Source organism: Carlito syrichta, unplaced genomic scaffold, assembly GCF_000164805.1.
Source record: "Carlito syrichta isolate Samal-C Ts95f unplaced genomic scaffold, Tarsius_syrichta-2.0.1 Scaffold304743, whole genome shotgun sequence".
Lineage (NCBI taxonomy): Eukaryota > Metazoa > Chordata > Mammalia > Primates > Tarsiidae > Carlito > Carlito syrichta.
The window spans coordinates 113276-125888 of NW_007248839.1; the positions used below are offsets into that span (position 1 = coordinate 113276).

At 39.2% G+C, this 12613-nt stretch overlaps 1 protein-coding gene across 6 annotated transcripts in view; it reads left to right on the forward strand.

Annotated features, from left to right (window-relative positions):
• SPAG9 (sperm associated antigen 9) overlaps positions 1-12613 on the forward strand; it is a 157152-nt gene that overhangs the window by 73515 nt on the left and 71024 nt on the right. For 3 of the 6 annotated variants that reach the window (XM_021713788.1, XM_008060803.2, XM_021713787.1), the window contains exons 4-5: positions 1161-1255; positions 6901-7051. In XM_021713788.1, the coding sequence (XP_021569463.1) occupies positions 1161-1255; positions 6901-7051 (246 nt within the window). Of the gene's footprint in view, positions 1-1160; positions 1256-1646; positions 2114-6900; positions 7052-12613 lie in introns of those variants that run through there. The other 3 variants (XM_008060806.2, XM_008060807.2, XM_008060810.2) reach the window with 2 other exon arrangements.

Below are 12613 nucleotides of genomic sequence, written 5' to 3' on the forward strand. Positions count from 1 at the left end.
CGCCGGAGCCCAGCAGGTCAAGGCTGCGGTGGCCGGGAGCGGCCACTGCACTCCAGTCTGGGCGACAGAGTGAGACTCCAACTCAAAAAAAAAAAAGAATTTTTTGACAGTTTATGTAAACTTGACGGTTTATATTCTTGAAGTCTTAACTTTCATATTCAGCTTGTCTATCATATGGTTCCTTATCTAAACCTCAAAAAAAAAGTTCTGATTTTTTTCATTTGTATTAGTTTGCTGTTTTTATCATAGATGATTATATATTAGGTAATGATATCTGTAAAGCAGCAGTCAAACAAAGGGGATAATATTTTAGCATTCTTTCAACTAAATACAAAACTAAGAGACAAACATCTTGGTATTAAATTATTTAATTAAATTGAAAATGATTGATCTTTACTCTGTTAAACATTGCTTTTAAAATGGAAAGGGCCAGGCTTGGTGGCTCAGCCTGTAATCTCGTGCTTTGGGAGGCTGAGGTGAGTGGATTGCCTGAGCCCGTGGGTTCGAGACCCGCCTGGGCAACTTGGCAAGACCTCATCTCTACAATATATAAAAAAATTAGCTGGGCATGGTAGTGTGCGCCTGTAGTTCCAGCTACTTGGAAGGCTGAGGCAGGAGGATCGCTGGAGTCCAGCAGGTCAAGGCTGCAGTGGCCAGGAGCGGCCACTGCTCTCCAGTCTGGGCGACAGAAGTGAGACTCAAAAAAAAATAAAAATAAAAATAAAATAAAATAAAATAAAATGGAAAGGATAAGTACATAAGAATATTGTTTCTTCTCAGGTTTCAATTAATTTCTTTAACATTTCCCATTTTAGTGAATGGGTTTCTCAAATGCTATTTATTATTTTTAACCAATAGGCCCTTATCGTCTCCTCCCCAATTTGTGCTATTTATGTCAATATTATTTAATAGCATCAGCATAGCGTTTTACTATGCTGAGCAAGATAGTGACTACTTTTATGGACAGCAGCGTCCTTAAATGCAAGCATTTACATATTTCTTTGCCATTAAACTTTTTTCATTCCTTAATATTCTTTTACATGGAACTGTGTAGCCTAATAAATGAGAAAACTGTACAAAAATGTTTTCCTTTTATTACACTGTTTTTATTCCAGGTATTAGTCTTAAATTTTGTTTATTTTTTTCTTTCTTTAAAATAGATGATCCATAATTATATGGAACACTTAGAAAGAACAAAACTTCATCAGCTCTCAGGGAGTGATCAACTAGAATCCACAGCTTACAGTAGAATTAGGTAAGCTTTGTTATACATTTTACATTGAGAAAAAAGTAAAATAAACAATCTGTTTGTTTCTGTTTTTCTCTGTTCTTTAATCCTGTAACAATAGTTAGACTAATTTAAAAAGCTCTCCACTGTGGTTGGAATGCTACAGGAGAGAATAACATAGAAAAATAGAAACTGCCTCACTATTAAAAAGGTAAATTGTGGTTCATGTCACATGAGCAGCCTATCGAGGTATTTGGTTTGTTTCCTGATTTTGATGAAGATTAAACTAGGTTTCAAATGTTCTAATATGTGGGAATGCTGAAATTTATCGGTTTAAAGTCTTTTTTTGCTAGAGAGAGGCATGTTTGAAAGGGTTAGCTAGCCATCTGTTTGATGTAGGAGTGTGAATAAATTATGTAGATCCCTAGGCATTGTAGCCAATGAGCTAAGCCAGAACTCTTAGTGGAGGGGAACATAGTTAATAGGCTGCCTGTCGCTCTGGGTTGCTGCATAAATGCTGGGAGCAGCAGCTCTATGGTTATGAGGTGGGGAGAGCGGGATGACGTCACCGCTTGGGAGCTGCTGCAGGATGGAGTGGAAAGCTGCTGCTGATGGCATTGTTTTTGTGGCAGCAGCTGAATGACAGATCCTCACTACAAAGATACCCCTTTGGCCCCCGTGTAGGCCTCCTGCTTTGGGTGTTTCACCATGCCAGCACAGCGCCATGAGTCCTGGATGCATGCTGCTGTTTGTGTTTGGCTTTGTTGGCGGGGCGGTGGTCATTAATTCGGCTATCTTAGTATCTCTCTCTGTTTTGCTGCTTGTGCACTTTTCTATTTCTACCGGTGTGCCAGCTCTGACGCAGAACCTACCAAGGATACTCAGGTACTCCCGTCTCTCTTGGAAACCCCTGCTTAAATTTTAAAATTTAAAAATTTCTTAAATTTGTAGCTCCATGAGTCTGCTTTGTAACCATTTCTATTGCAGATTGAAACAATGGAAAATGGCCTGAAGCTAGGATTTCGATTCTTAATTTATAGTAATTTATAGGCCATCACTTAGGATATGGCTTTGTGTTTGGAAACTACTGATCAAAGAAAAGGATTTTCATATTGTACTTACACATCAAGTACAAGGTCAATGTGGTCTTGTTTTAAGCAGAATGTTCAAAGAGTAAAAGGAGAGTCAGAGTAGAGCCCGGGTCCAAGTTTATACAACCTCTGCCTCAGCTTCTGAGCATTTTGGGCAAATATCTTTTATGCTGGGACGTGCAGTCGATTAGATACAGGCCATAGGTTTATTTTGTTTTAATTATCCTTTGACTGGTGGCGGTTCAAGTATCATTTTGCAATTTTTGATAACAGCTCACGGTAACCGACAGTTTAAATATTTTCCTCCTAAAGCAAAATATATTTTAAAGTGAAAGAATTTAAACCTTTTAGGGTGAGGCATGCACTTCCCCCCATTATTTACACATCAAAGTTGTGAAAGCTTTACAAAGCCTTTTCACTATTGTTTTGTCAGATGGTGCCCTTTCTCTTCTTTGTAGTCTTGGGTGACAAATATCCGTGCCTGCTTGTGGGGGTAGTCATTAATCTCTGTAGCTTTACTGTTGCTCACTCTACTTCTACCCTATAAAAGCCATCTTCTACATTTTAGAGGCTTAAGGATTGGGGTTCTTTTGTTTTCTACCCCATCAAACTAAAACTATCTGATTTGTTTAGATTTCTGCTTTGTTCATGGTTTTAAATGAAGATTCATAGTATGTAGTTTTTACTGGTTAAAATAAATGTTTTTGACAAAAATAGTTAAATCCTAATTGTGGATGTAGATAAATTTAGAAGAATTAAAGTAGTAAATTCCCTCAATTTGTTCCTTTTTATTCATGGTTCCGTTCATGTTCAATATTATTTTAAGGCCCAGAAATTAAATTTTATCTATGGTTTAAAACTAGCTTTCTTGATTTATAAAATTTGGGAACAATCTTATTACTTGTGTGTTTTTTAGTACATGAAAGATTTGTCCATGTGTATATGTATGTTCAGGCTTTGAAGACATTAAAAGTACCTGAGCTCAAGATGTAGTGTATTAAAATATGGCAAATGTGAAGGGGCTGTTGAGATTTAGGTTCCTTTTGAGAAGGCAGTGCCATGCTAAGCTGTGCGGGGCTGTGCAAGTGGGCACGAGGCTTTGGAGTTGGATGCCTGGGGGCAAACGCTCTGCAGCACATGGCCGGAGGACCTTTGGCAAGTTGCTTAATCTCTCTGTGCCTGAGTTTTCTCCTCTGAAGGGATTTACCCCATTGGGTGGTTTGAAAAATCAAGAGAGACTATTTTGTATTGAACTACAGTTGTAAGATATATGGTAAGTTACACAAGTAAATATTTTTCATAGTCACCTATATGTACCCCATTTTTAGCACAACTGTGTTAGCTCCAGCTATTTTATTGATAAAATACCCTATGTTTGAATTTTAAGTTTCTTGACACAAAGGCTGTTACTGATAATGATTGGATAAAGATATTAAAGTCTTCAATATTAAGATTAAATTGTCAAAGTTGGTAGTTCCAAGTAGGAAGTTCCAAAGAGGGCACATGGGCCTTGGAGTTGAACACATCTGGCCTTGAATCCCAACTCTGCCAATTGCTAGTGCCTAACGTCTCTGGCATCACTTTTCCTGCTCTGAAAACTGGGATCATATTCCCTATTTCCTGAAAAGTATTAAATGAGATAATGTGAATAAATCATGTAGCTCAGTACCTGCTCCATGACTGATGTTCAACCAATGTTATTTTTAAAAACTGCACTTTATATATAAAGTAGGTTTTACTAATTAGTTTTATTAAATATGGTTATTGCCAAAAAGCTATTTCAAAAATGTATTTGCAAAATTATTTATACACATAGACTAACATTTAAATAACCAACTCAAAAATGAATATATAGAACTAAGGCAATTAAAAAAAAACAAGGATTCTGGTAGTTGGTGTAGCTTTTTTAGACAGTAACAGCAGATGTTTTCATTTGGGGGTTTAAATCTGCCACTTGATATTTTTCCAGGTGTATCCCATTCTTTGTTTTGTTTTGTTTTTTTCTTCTGTAAATTTTACCAAAGCATTTAATATGTAAAGCACCAAATATGCATACCAACAATAGTTTACCTTTCAGAATTTCTTTTCGAAAGTAGGATTCTCATGAACTTGCCTAATTACATGTCCTTCTCTTCATTCCCCTAATGTAATTTATTAGTAAAATAAGGAGAGAAGAGTGTGTAGTGATATTATTTTCTAGTGTTGAAACATAACCCAGAACATCACTGACCCACTTGACAGATAGCTAGCTGTTGGTCTCTGAAGAGAAGTTCCCTCCTTACAGAGCAGATTCTGAATGATTGATACAAGCAAAATGAAGACATGGGAATACTAATGTAATTTTGGATTATAGATTTAGATGACTGCGATAGGAAAATGAAACTTGAGTTCATACAAGACTCCTTCCCCCATTAGTTTTAACTTTTTTCAGTATCTGATATGTGTGAAAATGAATGTGTTGTCATTCAGGTGGCGTGATAATTCTCAGTACTAGCTTGATTTCTGTTAACACTGTGATGAACTCTCATCGAGTCTATTGACTTTGCATTCTGAGATAGAGAGCTTTCTATTACACTCAACTGATTACATTCCCAGGCAACAGCAGCTTTATATTTTTATGAAAGTAAATAGAAGTCAATTAGTAGTTCTAGACTCCTTGGGTTTTTAGATACCAAAACCTGTTCCCCCCAAATTGGAGGATGAACATCAGATTAACAAATTTTGTTTTGTAAAGTATGGACATGAAAAAAAAATCCATCTACTAGTCATTGTCACTATCATTTGATGAAAGGACATTTGAAGATCAAAGAAGCAGAAAAAATGTAGTTTGAGATAAGGGTCAGTTATTCTCAAGGAAGAACAGGTTCTGTGTTATATGGAAAACATTGGTGCTTACCAGCATTTGGCAATAACTGGTGTAAACAGAATAGCTGACTAGTCACTTAAATTTTTGTCCTTTGGTTGTTCTGGCAGTTCATAGTCACAGACTTAGGTTTGGTATTAGAATTTAGTCTCAAGCCAGGCTCGGTGGCTCAGCCTGTAATCCCGTGCCTTTGGGAGGCTGAGGTAAGTGGATTGCCTGAGCCCGCGGGTTCGTGACCCGCCTGGGCAGCAAGACCTCGTCTCTACAATAAAAATCAAAAAATCAGCCAGGCATGGTAGCGTGCGCCTGTAATTCTGGCTACTCGGAAGGCTGAGGTGGAAGGATCGCCGGAGCCCAGCAGGTCGAGGCTGCGGTGGCCGGGAGCGGCCACTGCACTCTGGTCTGGGTGACAGAGTGAGACTCCAACTCAAAAAAAAAAAGAATTTAGTCTCTTACTGTGCTACCTTTGACTTTTCCTCCCAAATCAAGTAGGAAAAAGTGCTGCAAGTGTGCAGAAGTGATAAATAACTCTAGTTGACAGGGAAAAGTCCTGTTTTGAGTCTATTTCCTTGTGCGTGCAACTTTGATAAAATGCTGTCTCTCAACCTTTCTGTTTCACTTACTCTTTAAGAAGGCATTCTGACAGTTTTACTAATTCTTGTAGAGTGTTTGGTTGGGAAGAGTACATATACCCTTGTTAAGTGAGGGCACATTTCAAAAGTGGCTTAAGTAAGTTTCTTGGTATAAAAATGAACTTACAGAATAAAAGACTTGTGTAGCAAAACTGGATATTTTCCCACTTTTATTTATTCACCTCATTGTCTCTGTCCTAACTTAGCTTCTTACCAGTAGAGGTCTGCGTTCCAGGAGGCACCAGGCCGTTAGTGTCTTATTTATTTCCAGATTGTACACTTATGAGTTAATGACCCAGGATGACCTGTTAGTAGGCTTGTTTCCACCCTCTAAAAGTGCTTTGATTTGGAATCTTCTATGCATCAATAAAGAATGTGTTTCTTGTTGAAATTCTATTATTATTAAAATTATAACTCTTTTTCATTAAGATTTCCCACAAAGCATTGGAGATTGGACAGCCTTTTATAGAAGTGTTTGGCTTACTTCTTTGGAAAAACTGACAGTGGTTTTCTCATACGTACTCTGGTTGAACTCATACAGTGATTCTGTAGAAAAATAGAGCTTTTCCACTTTAGGGGGATAAAGATCTTTCCACTTGTTTTATCATTTAATCAGTAGTCTTGATGTAGGCAATACATTGATTTTCCCCTGAGCAGAAAAGGCATACCCAGAAGAGGCTTCAGTAAGCACCCAGAGATTGGTGTGAGGATTTGAAAAGTCTAGAAATCAGAGTGTGGGCTCCCATCCAGAAGAGGAGACAAGTCCCCTAGGGTAACCTAAGTCTGATTAAACACTCAGCAGTTCTTCTCCAGACCAACCCAGACCAGACCACCTACAGTTTCCTGGGCAAGGAGCTCAACAGTAACCTATAAGATTCCATAGCTGTTTCTTACAACTTTTCTGAGTTTTCTTGCGACTAACTTAAACTTCTGAGACTCTGTCCTTTGGTAAGTCTGTTTATTCATATGGCAGACAATATTATTTGAGTGATGATTCTAAAGCAGTGACAGCCTAGGCTTATTATTTATAGTCCTTACAAATAAAAAGAAAATAAATGCTTAATTTTTTCTCCCCTCTCCAAATAGAAAAGAACGCCCTATATCATTAGGGATTTTCCCATTACCTGCTGGAGACGGGTTGCTTACACCTGACACTCAGAAAGGAGGAGAGACCCCTGGTTCAGAGCAATGGAAATTTCAGGAATTAAGTCAACCACGTTCTCATACCAGCCTGAAGGTAAGCTTTATTCTGCTGAAATTGTCAATTTACATTTTATAAGCTTCCTTATCCTAATTGATGTCCTAGACAACCAGAACATAATAAAATGTAATCATCTATGTATATTTTAGTTTGTAAAATTACTGTCTTTTTGAGTCGGAGTCTTACTCTGTTGCCCAGGCTGGAGTGCAGTGGCATGCTCACGGCCACTGTAGCCTCAACCCACTGGGCTCAGGCAATCCTTCTGCTTCAGCCTTCCAAGTAACTGGAACCACAGGCATGTACCATCATGCCCGACTAATTTTTCTTGATTTATTGTAGAGACGAGGTCTCGCCAGGTTACCCAGGCTGATCTTGAACCCATGGGATCAGGCAATCCTCTTGCCTCCCAAAGTGTTGGAATTATTGGCATGAGCACCTGGCTTAATTACTGTCTTTAAAAAAAAAAAATGGAAATGAGCTCGTCTCAAAGAGTGTTAGTTTTTTACTATTCTGTTTCAAGTTATAGTGAAACAAAATGAAGCATTGTTACATATTGATTATTATACTAATGACAAAAATTAATTTCTATTTGATTTAAGCTAAATAATATGAGTTTAGGTTGGAGTGGTTAGCAAACCTAATTATGTCAAACTTAAAAATTACTGTTACCTGAAATCCTTGGTTCATAGTTTGAAGCTTCACAATTCAGTAGGGTTGCACTTAAAACAAGCACACATTGTAAAACTATTTCTTTTTTTTTGTTTGTTTGAGTTGGAGTCTCACTCTGTCGCACAGACTGGAGTGCAGTGGCCACTTATGGCCACTGCAGCCTCGTCCTGCTGGGCTCCGGCGATCCTTCCGCCTCAACCTTCCAAGTAGCTGGAACTATAGGCACACACTACCACGCCTGGCTAATTTTTGATTTGTTGTAGAGATGAGGTCTCGTCTAGTTGCCCAGGCAGGTCTCGAACCCGCGGGCTTAGGCAATCCACTCACCTCGGCCTCCCAAAGTGCTGGGATTACAGGCTGAGCCACCGAGCCCGGCCTGTAAAACTATTTCAAAGCAGTATATAAAAGTACATAATGTTTAGCTAAAAAGTCCCTGTGTAAATTCATTATAGACTATATTCTTGATGAAAAACTTGTCATCAAATAAGTGATAACTGTAATGAATAATATACTGTAAGAGTGGAGATATACTAATAACTTTTAAAAATATTTAAGACTATGTTCTATATCTTATAATGAAATATTCATAAAGGGAATATTGATTATAAAAGATACTTTGTTGGCCAGGCACTGTGGCTCAACCTGTAATCCTAGCACTTTGGGATGCCAAGGCGAGAGGATTGCCAGAGCTCGGGGGTTTGAGACCAGCCTGGGCAACTTGGTAAGACCTCATCTCTACGACAAATCACAAAAACTAACTGGGCATGGTGGCGTGCACCTGTCATTCCAGCCACTTGGAAGGCTGAGGTGGAAGGATCGACTGAGCCCAGCAGGTCGAGACTGCAGTGGCTGTGAGTGTGCCAGTGCATTTCAGCCAGCGCAACAAAGAGTGAGACTCCAAATCAAAATAAAAAAACCAAAAAACTTTGTTACATTATAAAATCTACTCTATCATAAAACAAACAGGCCACCCATAATGAATACAAATGAATTACTTATATTTTATTTCCTTTTCCTGCTTTTTTTTTCCTCTGTAATACTTGTCATGGTCTAAGTACTTAAAGGTAGCTCTTATGATGCTCCTAAAATACTAATCATTTACTGTATTTATTTGCCTTGTTTGTTTCTCTCCACTAAGAACATACATTTCATGAGGGTTTTTTACTGCTGTATCCCATAGCACTTACATAAGTGCCTAGCATGTTGTAGGTACTCAGAACATGTTTGTTGAATGCATTATTTTATTTTATTTATTTATTTATTTTGAGTTGGAGTCTCTCTCTGTCACCCAGACTGGAGTGCAGTGGCTGCTCCCAGCCACCGCAGCCTCGACCTGCTGGGCTCCGGCGATCCTTCCACCTCCGCCTTGAATGCATTATTTTAGATGTTAAAGAGAATCTTTTAGGATAATAGAAAGTAGAGGCATTCAGGATCATTCTATTGACCTTTGAAATGTGCTCAAAACATTAAGTGGTCAATACATATTTGATAGCTTTTCTCCCACTGAAGAGTATTTTTTAACAGGAAGTTTTCCCTTGCCTTTCCCCTTTTCTTGATCAGTTTATTACAAATTATAGTGCTCAGTGTTAGTTCACAGCAATGTACTGGGGAACTCTCTCATTCTTTACTCCCACGCTGCTGCTACTCTTGTAGCCTGCCTGGAGGCTTAATAGATTTTTCACAACACTCATCTCTCAACTGCCTACTTGCTGTGCCCCCTTTCCCAACAAAATTAAATAGGAGGGATGCTTTCAGTACATGGAACGTGTATCCCAGATGGTAACTATATTTTCATTACTACTAAAGTGCACTTTAAGAGAAGATTATTATAATTCTATTGTTCTTTAATCCAGTGACATGCTGTGACAGAACTTGACTGGCAAGTTATAAACCGATTAGCAGATTATTAACACAGACTGAAGCAGACAGTTTCTTGTGTCCTCCCTAGAGTTACTGAGGCAAGTACTCCCCAGAAAGTTTCTAAAGCAAAATCCTCTCTCTCTTCCCCTTATCTGGACATGGAGCCACTAAATGAGATAAAATCTCAATAGATACAGATTTCCAGGAATGGGATGGTACATTACAAAATGGCAAAAGTTCAGTTTGTAAAGTATGTTTACTGATAAGGATGTGTAGTATTTTATTATTCACCTAAACCTTTGTCATTAGCCAGATATCTTTCTCTAACCTTATGAGGTCTGGGAATCGGGTTGAGGGCTCACTCATGGCCTATGCCACAGGCATGTCACATGCCCTTTCATCTTGATTTCCATGTGTGACAGGCATTAGACTAGACTATCTCTTATTTATTTATTTATTCATTCATTCATTGAGTAGGAATTAGGCTGGAGTGCAGTGGCACAATCACAGCTTACCACAGCCTCCACCTCTGGGGTTCAGGTGATCCTCTGCCTCAGCCTCCTGAGCATCTGGGACTACAGGCATGCACCACACCCAGCTAATTTTTTTTAATGTTTGTAGAGATGAGGTCTCGCTATTGTTTTCCAGGCTGGTCTTGAACTTCTGGGCTCAGGTGATCCTCCTGCCTCATCTGCCAAAGTGCTGGGACTACAGGTATGAGCCACCATGCCCCAGTCAGATGATCTCTAATTTAAAATACCCTTTCTGGCCAGGTGTGGTGGCTCAAGCCTGTAATCCCAGCACTTTGGAGGGCTAACGCGAGAGGATTGCCTGAACTCGTGGGTTTGAGACCAGCCTGGGCAACATGGTGAGACCTTGTTTCTACAATAAATTAAAAAAATTAGCCGGATGTAGTAGCACATGCCTGTATTTCCAGCTACTTGGAAGGCTGAGGTGGAAGGATTGCCTGAGCCCAGCAGGTCAAGGCTGCAGTGTCCGGTAGCGTACCACTACACTCCAGCCTGGGCAACATAGTGAGACTTCATTTCAAAAATAAATAAAATACCCTTTCTCCTGAGAACTTTGGGGAGGACCTAGCCATATTTAGGGCATGCTTTGACTTCATTAAGAAAAAAATTGAAGGTGTGAATTATAATTGACATGAATTTTTACCAGCATAATTTTTCTGTGTGGTAAGCTTAAGATAAAAATGTTTTGTGAGAAAACCACATGATGGATTATAACCAGGGAAGCAGAGAACATTAGAAAACTTTGTGGCAGAGGAATAAGATAAGAGAATTTGCCAGTGATTGTGAAGTTATGGCCCTTCTTTGCTGTTGTATTGCAGATTTCTCACTGTGAAAGACCTGTGGTCAGTGAGGTTATAATAACCCAGTATATTTTCTAGAAATGATGCACTTAGAAAAATGTACTACAAGTTTTTTTTTTTTTTTGAGTCAGTTACTCTGTCACCCATGCTGGAATGCAGTGGCATACTCGTGACTACTGCAGCCTCAACCTGCTGAGCTCAGGTGATCCTTCTGCCTCAGCCTTCCAAGTAGTTGGTACTATAGGCATGCACTACCATACCTGGCTAATTTTTAAATTTTATTATGGAGACAGGGTCTCACCAAGTTGCCCAGGCTGGTCTCGATCCCTTGGGTTCAGGAATCTTCTCACCTCCACCTCCCAAAGTGCTAGGATTACAGTGTGAACCACTATGCCTGACAAAGAAAAATGTACTCCAAGTTCTTAAAAATAAGTGTTTGTACATGTTATTTCTTGACTTACCTTATTCATGTGGTGATCAACAAACAAGTATAGAAATGATAGAATTTCAGATATTGTTAATGATATTAAGAAAGCAAGGTAGGAAAACCCCCTCGGGTCCCCTCCCACTGTGGGATCTTTTCTGTTTTCTCAATAAATCTGCTTTCTCACCTGAAAAAAAGAAGAAAGCAAGGTAAGCTAGAGAATAATTAGTAAGGAAGGGTGCTTATTTTAGAGTGGCAAGGAAGGGCCTTTCACAGAAGGGGCCTTTGACCCTGACATGGGGGTGTTCGGGTGGGTGAAAAGGTCTGACAGAGTTTGAAGAAGGTGAAGGAACAACTGCAAGGGTCCTGGGGTGGGTACGCAGGCAGCATATTGGAAGAACCGGGGTTTTTTCTTCATCCCACTCTTTAGACTTTCAGTCCCACCTGCTGTACCAATACGCCTTTTGTCAAGGGTGCCAAAAGCATCTATCTTTCCAAATCTCATGGAAACTTCTCAGTCTTTGTTTACCTTTTAGCAGCATCTGACATAGCTGGAGACTATTCAGCTTCTTGAGATGCTTCCTTTAGTTTGCTTCTAGGACCCACCCCCTACTCTGTGGTTTTCTTCACTGTTCCTTCTTCATTGCTGGTTTCTCCTCTGCTTTTGGATCTTTAAATGTTGGGGTATCCCAGGGCTCTTTTAGTCTGAATAGATCAAATTCCAGGTTTGTAAATGCCATTCATATGTCAGTGTTCACAAATCTGAATCTCCAACTTTGATCCCTTCCCTGGGCTCTGGACCTTTGCATCCAACGGTTCTTCTGTGCAGTTTCCCCTCCTAGATAGTATTAGGTTACCATACTAAGAGAGTCGAAATACTCCTTCAAGGCCAGTCCAGATGTCAGTGTTCACATGCAGCCTCACCTGACACCCCACTGATTGTCCTCAAATCAAGTTTAAAGATCAGTTCAAGGCAGAAAGCAGAGGAGTTTTATAGTGTATTATTAATAGAAATTTCTTACTGGGGTATGCCTAGTGAAATTGGTATAAAAAAAAACTCGTGTTAAATTATCAAAGCTGTTCTGTTAAAAATGTATTATAAAAATGCTAAAGCTGGGAATGAAAAATGTTAGGTAAGGCTGTTCATGTACTTGAATTATATTCACGAACAAGCTGCAAAGAAAGAAGGAACTGGAGAACAAAAGGCTAAGGCAACCCCGAAGAACAATAAGTATAGGAACTTGCCTTACCAGATACTGAGGCTTACTCTAAAGCTATGATTATTAAGATGTACAGTATTACTTGATCTTCCCTT